This window comes from Aythya ferina, assembly GCF_964211825.1.
Source record: "Aythya ferina genome assembly, chromosome: 25".
In the NCBI taxonomy this organism is placed as follows: Eukaryota; Metazoa; Chordata; class Aves; order Anseriformes; family Anatidae; genus Aythya; species Aythya ferina.
In genome coordinates, this window is record NC_140323.1 from 1,170,102 (window position 1) to 1,189,001 (window position 18,900).

General features: G+C 45.7%; 1 protein-coding gene across 3 annotated transcripts in view; it reads right to left on the bottom strand.

Annotated features, from left to right (window-relative positions):
- Window positions 1-312: 312 nt before the first annotated feature.
- Window positions 313-18,900, bottom strand: part of LOC311423740 (uncharacterized protein) — a 239,522-nt gene continuing 220,934 nt past the window's right edge. For all 3 annotated transcript variants that reach the window (XM_084498121.1, XM_084498120.1, XM_084498119.1), the window contains exons 7-9: window positions 7,090-7,203; window positions 5,851-5,962; window positions 313-2,601 (exon numbers count right to left, since the gene is read on the bottom strand). In XM_084498121.1, the coding sequence (XP_084354247.1) occupies window positions 5,858-5,962; window positions 7,090-7,203 (219 nt within the window). In that variant the 3' untranslated portion in view covers window positions 313-2,601; window positions 5,851-5,857. The remainder of the gene's footprint in view (window positions 2,602-5,850; window positions 5,963-7,089; window positions 7,204-18,900) is intronic.

Sequence of the window (18,900 nt, forward strand, 5' to 3'; positions counted from 1 at the left end):
TGCTAATTGCACACTAGCTAGTCTTTTGCAGATGGTATCTTATGAATATCTGAAGTTCTTTTTGCCACTTTCATGTATTTTTTTTCAGTAACTTCATTACTTAGTCTTTTTTTTAACAGAGTTCATTTTCTTTGATCCTCACAAATTTTTCTCTCCATTGCTCTGGTGATTTTTTTATAAAGTTATCAAGGTAACTTTGAAATGCCTTTCCCCACAACCATGCTCTGCAGCACAGCTAAGCGAGATTCCTCCCAAATCTTTAAGAATTGTAAATGTGACCCTGCTAAGAAAATGCAGAAAGTGTCATCTCGTATAAAATATAAGACAGTAAAAGTCTGTAATTTATAAGGCTAAGTACAAAGGGCTGTTTTTCTTTGAGCTAATTAACTGGAAGAAGAGCATAACTAATTAACTGGAGAGACACAGAAGGCAACACGGGGCTGCAGGAACGCGCTGTGACTCCAGATAATCCTTTCTACCCTGTGGATCAGCTGCTTGGGATGGGCTCTGTCAGGCCAGGAGGGCTCCCAGCTCCCTTGCCTGTCCCTGCTGGGTTCCCTGGATCCTTTTGGGATTGAAATCGCTGCCTTGTCCTGAGCCTCACCATCACCAGTAGAGCTTTTCTTCCCAGGACAAACCTACAGTGCTATTTAGGAATTTGCTAGGCAGACGGTTCCTGGCTGTATTCCTCAGTCTGGCCATAGCTGTTAAAAGAACAGCAGAAAAATCCCCATAATAAAAAACCTTGTTCTAAAGAAAGAGACCTTCCCTGCACTGCTAACAGCTTGGGATTATTCCCAGGTGCGCCGTGTTGTAGGGCAGCCTGACCTTAGCACCCACGGGGCTTTCAGTGCTGTTTTCCTTTGGATGGCTCTGAGGACTCTGACCCTGCAGCTGCTGTGCTCCCATGAACTGCCAGGCGCCTGACCATTGCCTTCTGTTCACTACTCACTGTTACCTTCTAATCACTATTTCTCACTTACGCCCTATAACAAATGACTCTTTCCATCATGTTTTGCTGTCCGGTGCAGGCACTGTGTGTCAGGTGCCGTAAGTAAGAGAAAACAACACTCAGCACAAACACGTCTCATTATTGTATGCTAGCTGCTGCAATTATTTTTCTGTAACATAAGAAGGAGTCCCATAAATGACACAGTTATCACCCATCTGATCTGCTTCTGAGTCTCTTCTGGCCCTGCTTCCAGTAGCAAACTGTCAGACAGCAGAGTGCTGCAAGTTAATGTTTGCAGACATATCCTGAGATGCCTGGGAGCAAAGTTGAGACAGAAATGCTGCTTGTTTAGTGACTGCTCTCTGGTTCCTCCAAGCGTGCTGCTGCATTAATATATTTGCCACGATGAGGAGCAGTCTCCTGGCTGCCCCCATCGAGCACAGGGTGGCACGAGAACTGGGATCCTTCTGGGTCAATCTTCAAGAGAAAAGGAGCTCCAGGACTGCATTTATTGCTCTCCAGCCGCTACCAGGCATTTAGTGACTTGGACCAAGGAGGACCTGGTCTGACGTGCCACCAGGAGGCACAGCTGCAGCCGCTTAAGGTGAAGGCTGAGTGTGAAGACTGCAGGAAAAGGAGGGCTCCGTGGTCAGAAATGTCACTGCAGGTGGCTGAATTTCATAGCTGCACTTGCTGCTGAAATAATCATTGAAAGGAGTTGCAGCCCAAGCTGTCCTGGGAGCAGGAAGGCGTCAGCTTGTACCCAGGGCAGGAATTTCTGCAACACCTCTGTGAGACGGCTGAGAAAAGTCTCTGGGAAGGAACAGAGCTCACACACTTGGTCTCGGAGCCAGTTGGGAAGTTCTGATCTTCCCAGTTCTTGCTGAGAAGGAAAAAAAATACAGGATTTTGTGGAGAGAAGGAGACATTTCCCTCCCTGAGTGTCTCAGCTGTCCGGGTGATGCTGCTCCTGGCCTTCCCAGTACCGGGCTCTCCTCTTGATGCCAGCAAAAGGCCGGGCAGAGCTGCTGGCCGCACGCTGATCCCCCCAGCTGCCCTCCTTCAGCAAGAGCATCCCATCCTCAGCCACCCTGACATTTCTCTTTCCATCAGTACCCAAGGCCAGGAACAATTTGTCCAGGTGCTTTGCCTTTGCATTTTATTCCCACAGCAGAGCAAAGAGGATCATAAACATCGGTGAAATTAGAGCAGGGAAAAGACCTTTTAGGCCATTCCAGTCTCCCCTCAGGGGTAAACGCAGGCAGGGTTCCCACAGAACGTTTTCTGGCGCTTTAATCAGTTCAATTTTTGTCCTGTGGGTCGCAGAGGATTAGACAACAGGAAAGTCTGGGGAATCAGCTCATCCTTTGTTATCAGCAAAAATTCTGTTCCTGGTTAAACCAGTGGGAAACTTAAAGTATTTTGCTGAATGCTGGATAATTCAGAGCTCATATGCCAGGCAGATAGCAAAGAGGTGTCCTGAATCTGACATTCTTGTTTTAGCCTGATATTGTCGCTACCAGTAAGGACTGATCATTATGTGTTCTCTGCCAGGTTCAGCGTGGCTGTCATTGCACGGTCCCCCTGCTATGCAAGCAGCTGTCCCAGAAAGGTCATTAAAATCACTACAGGATGGACCACGGGTAACACTGCAAAAGATAACGAAAGGATTTAGAACCTAATTCTCTCTGTCTGTCAAAACCATGCAGCATCTGTCACTCACTCGCATGGGCTCCAGCCCCTGGATGTGCTCGGCGATGACATCCCTACCTGGACGGGGCTCAAAACCCCACCGAGTGCAGTGGGAGCAGACGTGGGTCCAGCCTGGGTGACACCCTCAGCAGCTCCTGTCGCTGCCTGGGCTGATCAGTTTGTATCAGAGCAAGTTACCCAAACACCCTTTTGAAAGCCCAACCTGAAGCAAACATTGTTGGAAATGTGTATTACAGAAAATGTATTACTGGCAGTGTCTAAAAAAATATATGCACACAACAGTGAAAAGGGTGCACTGAAATGCACCGAAATGCCTGATATTGAGGGCCCCAAAGACCTGATTAGACCTGATTTGTTTGAACCCTAGACCTCAGGACCATATGTGTACCAGCAATGGGAACTGTGCAGCTATAAGCTAGAGGAAGGTGAGTTTCCCACCCAAAAATGCAGGAGGTGAAGGTGGGAGAGGGCAGGAGCCTTGTGCCTGCTCCACGGCAAGGGCAAGCACGGCGACGTGGGGCTGGAGCAACGGGGCTGGGCCTGGATGCAACACGCACCAACACACGCCAACAAGGGCTTAGGAGCCCAGATGATAAACAATAATGAGAACAGCTGCATCCCAAGTGAGTCCTTCTGAGAGAATGTAGGAGATTTCAGCTTATTCAAGTAACATTAGCATGGGGCAGGGTTAGATTGTTCTGCGTTTTGACCTGATTTAGTAATTATCGTTCCTTTATAGAAAGATGTGTTGTTTAAATATCCTCTAATTTGCTTTCAGAGATCATAAACCTCTCTGTATTATCTGCTGCGATGTACTACAGACAGATAATGACTGACTTTTGCCTTCTTTACTCGGAAAAGTACATTTAATTTTGCCAAATAATGGAGGCATTTGTTCATCTTTAATACTATTTTCTGTGCTTCATTCCCTTTTACCTAATAAAACAACCTCCTTTGGAGGTCCAGTCCGCATGATTACTCCAATTGCAGAGTACTGTGTACAGCTGAGGGCACTGATGTGTTATAGATTCATCAAAAATATTGCACAGAACTGCTGCCACACTATCACACAGAACTGCCTGGTCTCAGGTTTAATCTGTTCCATTTAATGCATGCATAGCTATCAAGACTTCTTCCAAATTACTTGTAATTAACACGTTGCCGTTACAGAATGAGGGTGTCTTAGGCCAGCACTGAGTCCACATTTAGTGGCAGGGGCGGCTGCCAGGAGCTCTCTGGAGAGCACCTCTGCTGATGGAAGGGAAAGTCTTGTCCCACCCAGCAAAAAGAGCTCCCGTACTGAAACCCCGGGATCGTTCCAGGTTGTGCCCAGCTACAGCAGAAAACCTCCATCTACTGGCTCATTACATGCAGCCCCAGCTATTCCCATAAAAGCGGACTTCATTGCATCACTTGGAGCAGATTTGAGCGTTGGTATTTTGCATGCGCAGCACTTTTTCCTGGATATTTGCAAAGCTTTTAAAAATATGAAGTAGTTACTGCTTGTGCTTTCTCAAATGTATCAATTATTTTTAATTTCTCTGTTACTGTTACAGTAGCATACAAATAGAGTTGAAATGAGAAGATTTTTTTTCAAACCTCAGGAAAAGGGATTTAAGCATCCCCAGCCACACTCAGAAGGGAGGGGGAAGAGCCGTAACGATCGCTTGTTCCCTACATATTTTCGTCTGGTTTTAATGCAGTTTCTGTTTATATATTCTATTATATGGCTAATTATTCATTCTCTCTCTGGCACTTTGAGATGCGTTGTATATTTTATTATTATTTGAGTTGTAGTGCAATTGTTTAACCATTCTGTGGACATGAAGCGAGGGCGAGATTTGCAGCCTGAGCAGAGACGGGGCAGGAATGGCTTCGGACTTGGAGCTGCTCCAAAGGACACGTCCGTGTGCCAGCTTCTGCCTCTGGAAAAAGCCAGGCAAAGGCTGGGAACCTGCCCCCAGCTGAAGGAGGAGTTGGAGGGAGCTGCCCGTGCCCCACGGGTGTTTCATGGTGGGGCAGAGGAGGGTGGGGAAGCCGGCACCCAGTCACCCTGCGTGGGATTGCCACCCGGACCACAGCACCACCATCATCTGCCTCCACTTCTGCTCCGTGATTTCTTTATTTAATTGCATCACACTTCAGCAAGGCAAGAAATGGCATCAGTTGAAAGACCACCACGTTGCTGTCCTCTACCTTCCCTTTATTTGCTGGCTGTGCTTCCAGGAAGATGCTCACCAGCAGGCCAGTTGTCCGGACAACCTCTGCTCCCGGGGCCTGATTTCTCTGTGCAGGGCAGGGAGGTTCCTGCCTTTCTGCAATCTGCATTATTGGTAACAAAGAACTCCAAATACAAATGCTGAACTGCACGCGGAGGGAAGAGGAAGACGCCCTCTGGGGTGCTTTTAAGAAAGATAACTCCTTACATGCATAGAACAGAAACAATTCCCAGCACTTCTGGTTAAGTGACCTAGCAATACAGATAAGAACGGAGATAATATGCAATGTTCAAACACAAGGATGGCATTTCCCATAACTGCACAGAAATATGGGACACTTTCCCTCATTTTACTGTATGTAATTGATATGAGGCCAGGAGCTGCCGGCAGATTAAATTTTACAACCCATGACACACCAAGGCCTTGACTCAAAAATTACTTGCACTCGGCTCTAATTATTCACATTCCACCAGTTCAGATGTTAGGGATATGTGCCATTTATTGCCAAGGAACATCATTTGCAGGCCCACAGTAGAAAGCACGAGGGGCTGAACCACTGCAGGGATGCACCGCCAGTGATGCTGGGGAGTGCGAGGGGCCAGGAGAAGAGCAAAGCAGCAAGAACTTGATGTGGGGAAAATAATCAGGGTGATAAATGCTACAGTGCATGTAGCCCCACACCAACAGCACTCAGGTTTCTTGCTCTGGGGCTTGTTTTTGGCTGTGGGCAGGAGCTGGTGTCCCTGTGAGACCCCATCAGCTCAGCTGCGGGGTAACTCAGCTGCTATGGGCAACGAGTTTCCAGACAAGCACCCACTGAATTTTGGAACACATGCCCATGAAAGCTGGCCTAGAAGAATCCAGCTTTCTGTAGGGAATCGAGCCCAAATCCACCCAGTTCCTACCCAAATGCTGTCGCTGTGTTCCCCCTGAGCCTGGGCAGCAGCCTCCCCGAGCCCCTTGTACCTGTGTGCTAAGCCCTGCTGCGGGGCCATACTGCAAAGCATCCACAGCCTGCTTCAGCTGCCTGGTCTCCTTGTTGTGTAAAAACACCGAATGGATAAGGCTGACTCTTTTCCTAATGAAATTCAAAAAAAGAAACTATAATTATGCTAGGAGAACATTCATTTGCTTGTTAAGTGAAATTTGAAGGGGAAACTTTAATGATGTTGGGAAGGAAATCAGATTCTCTTGTTAAACTAAATTCCAAGAGAACTCCACGCATATGCTGGACAGCACATTAAGCATCAAAGACTCATCAGTGATTCATAGAAGGCTTTTTTTTTTTTTTTTTTTCTTCTCTCAGCAACATGAATTATTTTCGTGGAAAAAGATATGAAGATATCTTAGATGAAGACGAGGAGTGAATTTCTTTATTTTCATTTCTGTCCTTGGGAAGCATAGTATGTAAATAAACCTGAAGTTTAAAGGCCATTTAAAAAATCCCACAACCTTGTATTTATTTTTCATTCCGCTAACACAGAAAAATAGGTTCTAATCCCTCAAATTCAGCTTGGAATTGTAAATAGGTTGATCTGTTTTCGACTCAGCTAAGGGAAAATGAATATATAACGCTAGTCAGTCTGGAGGTTTCCTTATTGACTCCTTTGACTCTTTGCCTGCAGACCCGATCCCATTCCTGCCCCGTGCCATGCCCCATGTCAGCTCTGGGAGGACTTGCTGCCAGTGGCCTGACGCTGCCCAGGCTGCCGGCGGCTCTGCTAATCACCTCCTGACTCGCAGGTACTAATCATCTGTGCGTGCGAACCCAGCTAAAATCAACACCAGCGGAATAATAATATTGTTGTTACTAATAATCCTCTTTCTGAGGAAGGATCTTGAAATGTTAATTAGGCGTGACATTAATAAATTAAGCCTGACTTCCCACCAGCATTAAAGTATTTACTTAACATTATAGCACAAATAGGTACACTGAGGCAAGGAGAACTAATCTACTTTCATTTACACACTCCTAATTCCAGAATAACTCCTTTGCAGTTACTAATTTCCTTTGGAAAAGTACAGAGCTAGCAAACACCAGATTTTGAAGTCATTAATATAATTTTGAAGTTAAGTGAACATGAGCAAAATGTCTTTTCGTGGCGGGATTTTGCATGAGGAAGGCACAGAGCAGAGCAGGGGCAGCAGGATTAAAGCCTCGCCTTTTCGTTTCCTTCACTGAGCATTCCCGAGCGATTCACCCACCTCTCGGTGCCTCTGGTTCCCCTCCTGCCCTTCTCCTCCCGGGTTCTTTGCTCCATGCCTGCCCATCGCTCGGCACAGCTGATCTTTGATCTCGGAGGTGGGTACCCACAATTGCTGCAACACAAACAATAACTCAAAGATGTTAACGAAGGACACAATTAAAGGCAGCCGAGCATATATTCCTGGAAACGTCCTCATCAATTCCCTTGGCCCAACCTGCTCGGAGGCTCGGGATGGGTGCTCCTCCTTGGCCACCCCAAGCACCCAGCCCTGGTCCTGCTGCCGCCAGGCTCAGCAACACCAAATCCCCACAGCTAATTCACCATCTGACATTTAAGGGCCAGTAGAGTAAAAGCATGACAAGTGAGATTCAAACACAAAGGTGTTTAATGTTATAATATATCAGAGGTGTCTCGTGGCTTTAATTGTGGGTACTGCAGTTGTGCTGCCATCCATCACTCATCAGATGGCGTCCCCCTTTCTCTGCCATCTATCACCGTGGGTTTCCAACTATCTATCAGCTCACGTTCCCCAGGAAAGTCCATCACGCTGCTGAGCCATATGGGAGGAGGTGCAGCACGAGCTCCCGGGTGGATGGAGAAACCCCAAAGCATCACTCCAACGCCCCCCTCACCTTAGCAAGTGCGCGGCCATCTCTGGAGGGTGATTTTGCTCTAACAGCCTTATTCTTCCCCTCCCCAGTCACCATCCCTCCTCCCACCCATGAGTTATTAGATGACATAACATTCACTTTGGCGAAATATATTATTCAAACGGAGTGGCTTAAAATTGAAATGCTTACATGGTCATGAACCCAGGCTGCAGTTAAAAATAAATCCCTTTATCTGTGCCGCATTCTCAGGCCTGCATTTGCCATGAAAAGTCCTTTAAAATACTCCGGACTCTGAGCCTGAACAAGATCAAATGTGACTTTTTAAAAATAGGATGCCTGGTCCTCTCTGCTTTCCTCCTTGGGCCGACAATGGGAGATAAATTTGCTCCGCAGGAACCTTTTGTGGGCCGTGCTGCTGAGGCAATTTGCAGTTTGCTGTGGAAAAGGCATCTTACGCTACATTTATCACCCCCTGCCGCTGGCTACAATTCAACCCACTTGGAGCCACTGAGCAGAGGTGCCGAGCAGAGCTCCCGCGTTATTATTCTACATAATAATGGGTGTTCAGGGAAGCAGGAGACAAATATAGAGTATATTCCAGAAAGGCTCAGCTGGGGAGTGGAGGTAACGGGGCCTCGGGGTGGGCTGCAGGAGGGCAGGCGGCAGGGAGGAGGGTTGGTGCAGAGCCCGGGTAACCTTGGCCATCCAACGAGGCCTCTCTCTCGTGACGTTTGGGAAATGTTTCTGCCTCACCATGTGGTGCTCGGTGTCTCTGTCCCACCTCTACCCTCTGCCCTGCACCTGCTTGGGGTGCCGAAACCTCTCGTGAGCCGTACAGCGTCTTGCAGGATGGGGTGGTGTTGACTTCAAAGCCGCACCGTTGGGGATATTTCTGGGCAGGAAATATCAAATGGCATGGGTCTGGGAAAGAATTAACTTGCCAGCACAGTATTTAGGATTCTGTTGTTATTTTATCTGCCATGATCCCTGGGTAATCACTGTCTGTTATTTCTAGAGGACCCAGGACGTGCCCTTGGACAATTTTCATCTCACATCAGGGCTCAGCCAGATGCCACGGTGATGGGCATAAAGCAAGGACCTGAACAGGACATAACAGAACAACCTGCCACATTCCAGGTCAAAGCACTGAGAAGTTCATTAAGCAGCCTACAGCCACACAGTAAGCTAGCAAGGAATCCAGTTTTGACGTTTTAACCCTTGAATTCAGCCTTCTCCTCCCCCATATGGATCCATTTCCTCCACCATAAAACTAAAACGATACACCTAACATATAAAAAGACAGCAAAAAAGCTACATAACCATGTTGTAAGCAGATATAGATGATCAGAAGACAATGCTCTATTTTTATATCGTCACTTTTTATCGTCACTTTTTAAGGTTCAAAATCAAAAGAGGGATAACTTTTCACTAAACAGAGCTCTCAGGCAAATATGCCTTTATCTTGCCATCCTATGCACTTGCAACCCTGAGCTTTGTTGAAAACCTTTGGTGAGTGTTTTGGGTAGCAAACGCCTGGTGAGGAGACATTGTGAGCATGTTAATTGTAGGAATTTTTCTCGTATGTCTGAAAAGAATGACATTCCTCTCATGCTGCAGTATTCCACATCTGTGAGGATTTTATTTTTAAAATACAAGAATGAAACACAACCTCCTGTCTGAAGACATTGGGTTTGATCCTTCGTTTGCTTTGTCTTTGGTCCTTGCCAGTGTCCCTGTTTGACTCCTGTCATTACCATCCCTTTGCACAGGTACCCCCTGCCCCCACTGCTAGCTCTCACAGCTAAGCTGATACTAATTTTCCGTTTCCAGAGTAAGATGATTAATCAGATCTTTGAAAGAAAACTTTCAGCTGGATATTTGTATGCAGCCCCTAGACAGAAATGCAGATTTAAGGAGAGAGCCATATGCAAGCATGAAGGGAGCAGATGTTGTACAATCAAGGGTAATTTAAAAGAGAGGGGGAAAGTGATAGAAGGACAAAATGAATCCAAAGTTGAGAATTTCTTTGTTGTTGCCACAAGCACAAAAATGATGTTCCACTTTGCACCTTTGAGTCCCATGCTGAAAACACTGGTTGTCTTTCGGGTCACTGCCACCAAATGCCACTTCTCTCTCTCCAGATGCTGCAATTTCAGAGCTGTGCTCTTCATTCTTGTACTGAACAGAGAATTCATCTTACACATCTTTCCTTTCATCCTCCAGCCTCTTTGGGAGATGGAGAATTCCCTGCTTTTGAGTCATGACTTTGCACTAAACTCCTGGCAAACACGATGCAAAGCGATCACATCACCGTGCCTAGCAGCAGAGGCAAATAGGAGCCAGCCATGCTGCACTCTGCCATCAGGGGATTTAATCCCCAAATTCATTTTGTCCTCCCCTCTGGGAAGTATGAGCATAGCCAGCAATGTCCATGTCTTACTGAGGAGCATGCAGGGATGCTGCTGTGCTCGTTTGCTGCAGGAGCCAGCCTTCCACCAACAGCACCCATCGGAGCTGCTCTCCTGCAGCGTTCAACATGGCTGAGCAGAAAAAGAAATAAAATAAAGGGAGGACCAGCCCTTGTGAAATCGGGAAAGAACAAGCTCTGCAGGTCAGGACAAGGTAGGGACAGAGGTTTGTGCTGGTTCCAGATCCAAAAAGTTGAAGCAGCAGCCAGGACTTTTCTCCCGACTCTACTTCTAGTGCTGTCAGCCTGTCATATCCATGGAGATCAAGTTTTACTTTTCTCCCTTCCTTGAAAAGAGACTGAAAAAGGGAAAATAAAAGTGGTGGTTTTTTTTTTTTTTTTGGTAATTCAGTGCAATACTAATCAATTGTGACAGGATCTAGAGAATATTTTCACGGTGCCAATTATTTAAAGGGCAAAGATGCCATAGTACCATTAAAGTAATAGCGCAGACAGCTCTCTAGGACATTGTGGAACAATGTACTAAATGTTGTTCAACTTGTTCAATGAAATAAAGTATTGGATCATTAACCTTACCAATGTCAATGTGTTGTCACTATCAAATTCAACTAAATGAGTGTCCAAGGTAATAGTTAGAAGCACACTTCCCACCAAGGAATGCATTAATACATTACTGGCTGCTAATAAAGAGAAACTGTAATGCAGTGTGAGGAAGTTGGAGAAGAGCTATAAATGTGCACTAAAGAGGGGGTCAAGTGGGATGGGACAGAAACATGCAGGTATGCACGGGTGTGCAAGATTTATGGCCTCACACACGCACATTTACAATCCGTGGTGTGACTAAGTAGGAAATTTATGAAAGCAAACTCCAAAGTTGTAAACATGTATTATGGGAGCCGATGCCTGAAAACTTCCTTTGGAGCAGGAAATCGCATTCTCAGATAAAATGAGCAGAAAAGGCAGCCTTGTTCCTTCTTGGTCACTCATGGCAGCAGGATACCACTACGAGTACCCCACGGTTGCCAGTGCAAATGGCATCCTTCGATGTTTGCAATCCTATTTCCACTTTTTAATGAAGTGGAAGACAGAAAATACAGATTTAAGATATGCAGAGGTGGAAAAACTACCAGGATACTGGGCACCACTGGCATTATTTCTGGGCCCATTTGTATTTCAGAATTAATGACTTAAATGGGGTAATTTAAAATAGCTAATTCTTTTCACAGAGTCTGCACGAGCTCAGGTGATGTCAGACATGCTGTCACCAGGAAGGTTAAATACTCTTGGTACTTGCTAATTACCTAATCACCATTACTATCTCATATTAATTCTATCCTAAGAATGGATTTCATTATGACTAACCCAAGTTATTAAAGAATGAGCTGTAAAGAAAACCCCTGTTGTTTGCATTCATTTAAAGGAGAGGGAAAAAGCCCGTAATAATAGCGTTTCTACCTAGCATTAGGCAATCCTGAAAAGCAGCAAACATTCTCCCCTCCTGGTGGTTTGCATGCAGAGAAGCTCTGCTCTGGTGCCTGCGCTGCATTGCTGGGCTCGCAGGGCCAGGACACCCGAGCACAGCACCCAAACTGCTGCTTCCAGCTCCGTGCACCCTGGCGTGAACACGGTGGGGCTTTAGCCTTGATCGTACACCACCTCTGTCTCCTAAATTCATATGGCATTGATTGGTTCATCAGTGTCCTTGAAGATAAACCCTTGAATCCCTAGCTAGCGTTGAAGTGGGACTGAGTGGTGCTTGTGTGCTACAGTGGCTGCAGATGGAGAATTTTTATTGTTCAGGCTGCATCTTACGGATTCCCTTGACAACTTCAGAGGCAGATGATGAAATCTGTAGCACTGACTCAGCTCTGTTTTCACCATGGCCATAAGAGGACACATCCCTGCCTTCCATGGACCCCGAACAGCAGATGAGGTACGCTTTGCTGAAGACCCGATGGTTTGTACAACCAGGGCTTGGGATTTTCACCTGTTCAGGAGTTAGCAGGAACACTCCTGAGGCAGGTAGATTTTATGGTTGTTTTTAGCACTGTGCTATTAATCTTTACATTTGACTCAAAGTGTGCATTAGGCGATGGCAGCTACATAGTTGCTACCTTTTGAAATGCTAATTGTCAAACCAAAGTTTAGAAAGACTATTTCAAAGCAAAAGTTGCCATTATTTGTAGGCTGTGCTCTAAATGCAAGAGCTCAATTATCTAGAGTGTCAAACTTCTGACACCTTTGCTGATCCATAAAAACAAGGGAGATTAAAGACTTTTCTGGAGTAGAATCTCATTTGTATGCTCGGAGCTATTTACTGTACTATATTTTGTGGACAAGCCCAAAGCCTGCTGAGTGGTCAGGACAAGATATTTATGGTTACTTGTAACACCTTACCAGGGGGATAGCATTCAGTCTGTAGACAGGCTTTCATCATCTTCATGGATTTTTCTGAGCCAGGAATCCATGCTTTTAAGATATAGAGGAGAGCACTGGAGACTCTTTCAGGCTTTCGACTGTCTTTTTAGAGACAACAAAGGATTTTCTTTATTGTTCCTTTGACTTTCTCTGCTATTAGTGCATGGTAAAGAGCATTAGTTTCTTAGAGGGAAAGACACTATGATTTATGCAAAAGATGAAAAGCTAGTGTGAAAATGCACTTTTGGTAGGAATTTGCATTTGCAGTTCAACAGTCATCTGGAGAGCCATGTCTGTCACATCACGGTCAAAACCACGGTATTCTTAGCTCCTCGGTTTTGACTCTTGCCCTAAAATTTCAGCTGAGTAGTAGCCAGATGAATTATAAGCTTTGGCTCAACTTAATTTTACTCAGAAATACTTTAAAAGAAGAGCATGGTGTGATGTCCTAATACAAAAGAATGTGACAGGCTATGTTCTGGGTCATTTGTGAGATGAAACACTACATTTTTGTCACATTGAGGGTATCACATTACACTCTGCAGCATGTAAAAATTTAAAAGCAATTAAAGGTCATGAGCCACATCAGTGATCACATTGCTCACGCTTCAGTTCATCCAGAACTCGTACATTGTATTTTTGCTGGGTGGTGCACAGGACATAATTTTTCAGAATGGTCTGTTTCAATTTTTGGTGTTCCTCTAGTGACAAGAGGGTTCCACTTATCACAAGGATCCCTTCTGAATATATGGACTTCTGTGACTCCCCTTGTAGAGACTTCACCTACGTAGCAGAGCATCTTCTGTCACCCTCAGAGAACCACAGACCCCTGATGTTCACAGATTCCTGCACCGTGACATGTTACTGGCCTATCTGGGGCTGAGGCAGGCTTCACTGCTATCTGCAAGGGCATGGAGAAGTCAGCACCGGTGTAAGCAGACAGCAGCTTGGCAGTTTATATACCCCTGAGTCAGGTAACAGACCCCCTTCATCATTCCAGCTGTGGTTGCAGAAGAACCATGGAATAAATGTGATTTTTGTCTCCCTTGTTAAGAGGGCTGTAGGTGCCAGGATTTGATTATCTGATGAACTATATGCCAGCTTGTCCAGTTATAGTATTTTTTCATCAGCTGGGTTACCCCTTGATACTACAAATTCCATCCCTTTCCCAAGGCAGCAATGTGTGACCCAGCTCTCCAGCCAAACCCAACACAAATCCACCCCTTTCAGATGAAACAGTAAAGTTCAAATACAAGCCCAGAAAGCTAACTTTGTTGATTCTCCTGGCTCAGTAGTTCTCCAGCTGAATAAAGATCCAGCTACATCTTTATTGGCCTTTATCATCAAGAGTTCTTTTCTTAATGGTGTCCTTAAGATGGTTTTATCTGACTTGAAAAAAGACCGAAGGCCTCTTTTTCCATCTCTTTTCAGAATCCCTCCTCTGAAGCTCCCAAACAAGGCCAAATGTCAGCACAGCTTTCAGCTCTAACTAATGGTGCTGCAGCTGGCGTTTCCTTTGCTTCCCCTGTTCCTGACACCCCGACCTACAAGGTGCAGAGCCCTGCCCAGGATCGAGCTGCTCCAGAGAGCAGCGGGGATTTCATCCTGCTGGGAGGAAAACCTGCTCCTGTGCGTCCCAGCAAGATTCACACCAAGTCACCCCCGCTTTCGGTCACACGCCGAAGCGAGGAAGGAAAGAACAGGCGTAAGCTGCACTTAAAATTTAGAGGTTTCGAAAGAAATCATAACAAGTTCAGGGGAAGCTTGGGAACTCCAAATGTAACTAACAGCTGCCATTTTCAACGAAAGCTTAAAGTTTTCACCAAGTTGCACACAGGATTAGAAAATTGTCTCCATTTCAGTTTTAACATGCATAAGCTGAGCTGATAGGTAACACTGAGCAGCTTTGAGGTTGCCAAGGAATGCTAGAAAATCAGTTTCATATGAGTTAAAGATTGAGCCTTTAGCATATATAATTTTATAAAGAAATATGCTAACGCTCTTCTGCAGCCAAGGCGGCAGAAGGACATCAAATGTGGATGCACAATAGGCACTGGACTGCCAAGTTTAACGCATCTGAAATGAGCAACCTGCTTCAAAGATCCAATCAAGCCTTTGAGTGCCCCCTCAAAATGCCATGGAGATGCTCCTCGTTCAGCACAAGGTGGTCCAAGCCGAGCAGGGTTTGGCAGGTCTGTGCTAGAGAACGGGAAGGCTGCGACTGCTTCGTGGTTTGGAGTCATTCCACCTTGGAAACCTCTAGCAAGAAGCATGAGTTTCACATTAAAGTACAGCCCTTCACGTGGATTAAATAACCCTCTCCCTCTGGGCACCACACAGAGGAAGGAGCTGGAGTCTCTGGTTTTAGCACCTATTGCCTTAGCGAATTCAGCCTGGGATCCAGCTGCAGTCCGTAGTTATTGCTGTGTTCCAGTACATTTAACACCTCCTAAACATGGATAAATGGAAAACCACATATACCACCGCATTTTGCAAGTGAAATGTTTTTATGGTTTTATTTTTTTAAAGCTGTGATAGATAAACTGCACAGCCCAAAAGAAAACTGATCTGTGCAAAAAAGCTCTCAGCATTCACGTGTTCATTTGCCCCATTTATTACATCCCCTGGCATCTAACCTAGGAGCTGGGAAGAGCTGCAGCTGTGTCTCTTGGATGAGATTATTATTTGGGATGCCATGATAATGTGACCTCTGGCTGGTGAAAGAATATCTAAATAAACAGTTTTTGGGGGAAAAAACGTGATCGCATTCTGAGATTTTTGTTCCAAACCATTGCCTCTCTGCTGGTGATGCAAAATACCACCGGAGAACTGAGTGTCTGCTTCTGTATGCAGCTCTTCAACGTGTCTTTTTCCGTTTCTAAAACTCACCACACTATTCTACCTCCGTTGTTTATATGAATATTTATTTCCATGTATAACTTAGCAAAGCTTATTGTTTGGGGATGCGCAGTAAACCTTAAGATCCTATGGGGAAAAGCAATTGTGTGGCTTTGTTCTCCTGCTGTGGGCTCTGCTCTTTTGTACCTGTGGGACAAAAGCCCCCAGTGCTCCTGCATGGCACTGCTGATGGCCTGGTCTGGCATGAGGGCTGTGAGAGGCCAATGACAGACTTCAGTGGGCAAAACCAAGTGAGTATGGGAGAAGCTGGCTCCGCCACCCCACGTGCCATCTCCTCCAGCCTCGTGAAGCTCTGCAGCTCCTCGCTGTCTCCTCCGCAAAGTGGAGCCTCTTCAAGAGCCTCCCACTTAAGATAGTGTTAGATGAATGCTGTAACAAAAGCCATAATAAAACAGCATGGAAAGTCAGGGGACAAAGGAACAAAACATTTTGAAATAGAAATTAAGCTGGTGACAGAAAGGAGTCTAAGGAGCTGTTCAGATGCTTTAAGATCTAATCCATCAGCTTTTTTCTTGCCAGTTTAAATTTTTTTCTTTTACAGGGCAATTTTATAAAAATAGATTTGGCGCTTTGACGTTACAATAAGTGCCCTGAGGAAAAGAAGATAAAGGGCAATAACATAACTAATGGAAATAAACTTAACGGCATTAACTGGTCAGGAGCACAGAAGAAACCACCAGTTGGTGGGTAGAAGAGATATAATCTTTTATTATTACTTTTTCTTTTTTTTTTTTTTTTTTTTTTCCTAGCATACTGCAACAGTGCATAAAATTTAGATGTAAAGACGCAGGTTTCCAGGGTACAGATAAGAAAGTCAAAATGACTCATTCCAGAACAGAGACAGGTTAGCAAAGATGTATGCTGCAACCCCCATGATTTACTTCTCATGCCAAATAAAGTGCCGGGTGTCACTGCTGTTTGGATTGGTATCTGTTACTTTTCACAGATTATGTCAATGCACATCCATGCTGGGGGAAGACAGACCAAAAAAACAAAAGCAACATCTTCAGTAAGGGAAAAACATCTTTGGATATATTGGGTTACATTTACAGATTTATATGGGGCATCTTCAGTGACTTCAGGGCATTTTCACCTACTAACTCAAAATGTTCTTTTTGCATTCCAGCAGCCCCGATATCCTATTCAGCTGAAGTACAGCAGAGAGAATAAATTGAGGATACCCAACAGGAGGAGAAAAGGGAAAGCCTAGAGGGGTTCAGACACCTGGGGTCATTTCACGAGACAGGAATTTGTGTCCCTTGTCCCTTTTCCCATAAAGCAGCCATCCTTTACTTGCCCATGTTGTCAAACTCACACTGGGAAATAAGATGTGTTAATTTTCAACAGCCCAGACACTGTTACTGTTCATTAGGAGCTATGTAGTGCTTTGGCTATCCAAAGTGCTGCACTAGTACTAAATGATTAATCTTTGCAGTGCTTTCCCTGTGATGAATTAGGAGGTCACTATCTTGCAGAGGGTCAGAGGAAGATGAAACGGGACACGGAGGAGTGCGATTTCCAAGCCTGCCACACTTTTGACTTCCATTAGGAATCAGAAAATCACATGGGGTATTGTAACAACTGGGGTCCACGATGTCCTTGTCAGTCTGTCAGTCATCTGTGCATCTGCCTGTCCTTTCTCTCCTCTCCCCAAGTGCTGGTTAAGCTATTCAACCAGAAAAGGAGTCCAAAGGGTGGGAAGAAGGAAAAAACATCCACTTTATCAAAATGATAGATTTGATATAAAACTCTGACTTAAACATTCAACTTGCTCTGTTTTAATAGGGTTGTCAGCAGTGGATGGTGAGTTTAACTTATGAAAATCAACAAAAATGCCTTCTTATTGCTTCACACATCATGATGAACAATAACCTGACAGGAGAAACAAGCCCTGATTAAGAAAGGATTGCTTTTTGGGGCACGCCAGTAATGAAGTATGAAGGAAATTGAAGACTCGCTGCTCACAGACACTAGCACAAGCCCAGCTGTCTTGGAATTATTTTTTTAACCACAATAGATAATTCTTGAATGATGTGCCTACGAGATGAATCCTGCAACCGAAGGAAGCCATCTATTAAATTAACAAGTATCTTTTCAATTCCTTCTAAACAGAATGTAATTCAATCAGATCTTCAAAGCCAGAACAGAAATGTTAAACGTCTTTCAGAAGTGATTTCTGCAGAGGTGATCCCGGCGAAGGTGATGTGACTAAAGCATTTGCTGTAGCTCAGAACCTCTGCTACAAACTAAAGAGCAAATTCTGACATTGGCGGTCACTTTTGTTCTCACCCACTCAAGCAGGCTACAGAGGAAGATCAGCTTGTGCTGGGGCACAAGCACGAGGCTGATGCAGCACACACGTACTAGCTGAGCTCAGAAGTGTTGAGCCCAGAGTTCACGCCTGTCCTGTGGCTACTCGGATTTAGACAGAGCCACCTACACCCGTGTTTTCCCCACAAGCCATCTCCTGACATTCCCAGTCGGCATTTTCTTTTTCCCTCTGTGTTCCCATTTGCAGCAAAGGGACCTGGGGCCTTCTGCGGGCCCAGCTGCTGCTGCCCCAGGCCCTGGGCCCGGCTGCTGGTGCGAAGGGCAGCCTGGTGGCTGCTGCCATGTGGCCGTGACTTGGTGTGACAGGCACATGGGGACAGGGACACTCAGGACATGGCTTTGTCCTGCAGCGGCGTGTCCTCCTGCTTGGCCCCATATTTGGGCTCTCAAACTTGGCCGTGGCATGCCCTTGTGTGGCGTCCTCGAAACCCGAGCGGAGCCCGTCACAGCCAGTCATCACAAGTAATTATTCAAGGATGCCCGAGGCGATAACAGTGGATTTAAATACAGAACAGCAGGCCAGGTTAGAGTCTGTGTAACTTAGTTTGTCATTTCCTTCAGCCTTCTCTTTAAAAATGGATTTTTGGGCTCAGGGGAGCTCCCAGGCTGCCTGCTCAGGAACCTGACGCTTGGCTACACCCAGGCTGAGGTCAGCAGAGGCTCCAGCACCACTTTCCCTTCCCCACATCGGAAATCCACACGTGGGCAACACTGGGATGGATGGGGAATCCCTTCCCATGTTGCTGCTACCAGCACCGCACCGGGAGGCATCTCCCCTCCCCTCCTAAATGCTGCCTGTGGGACAGAGAGGATGAGAAATCCTGCAAAATCTACTCAAACTCCCCAGAAGCTGTCTAATTGCTTTCCTTCCATGGTGGATGGCTACCCCCTAACCAGCAGGAGGGTAGGCGGGAGAGAGCTGAGCTGGAGGACTGCATACAACTACTTGGAACTGAAGAGAATTAATAAGAAATTACTTCCTGATTAGCAGGATGATCATGTCATTCTGCAGATAATTCCCTGGCTTTGCAGGCGGCCGGCCTGGAATCCCATTCCAGGAAAAACAGCAGCAGCACCACAAAGCCCTCCCCAGCCACGGAGC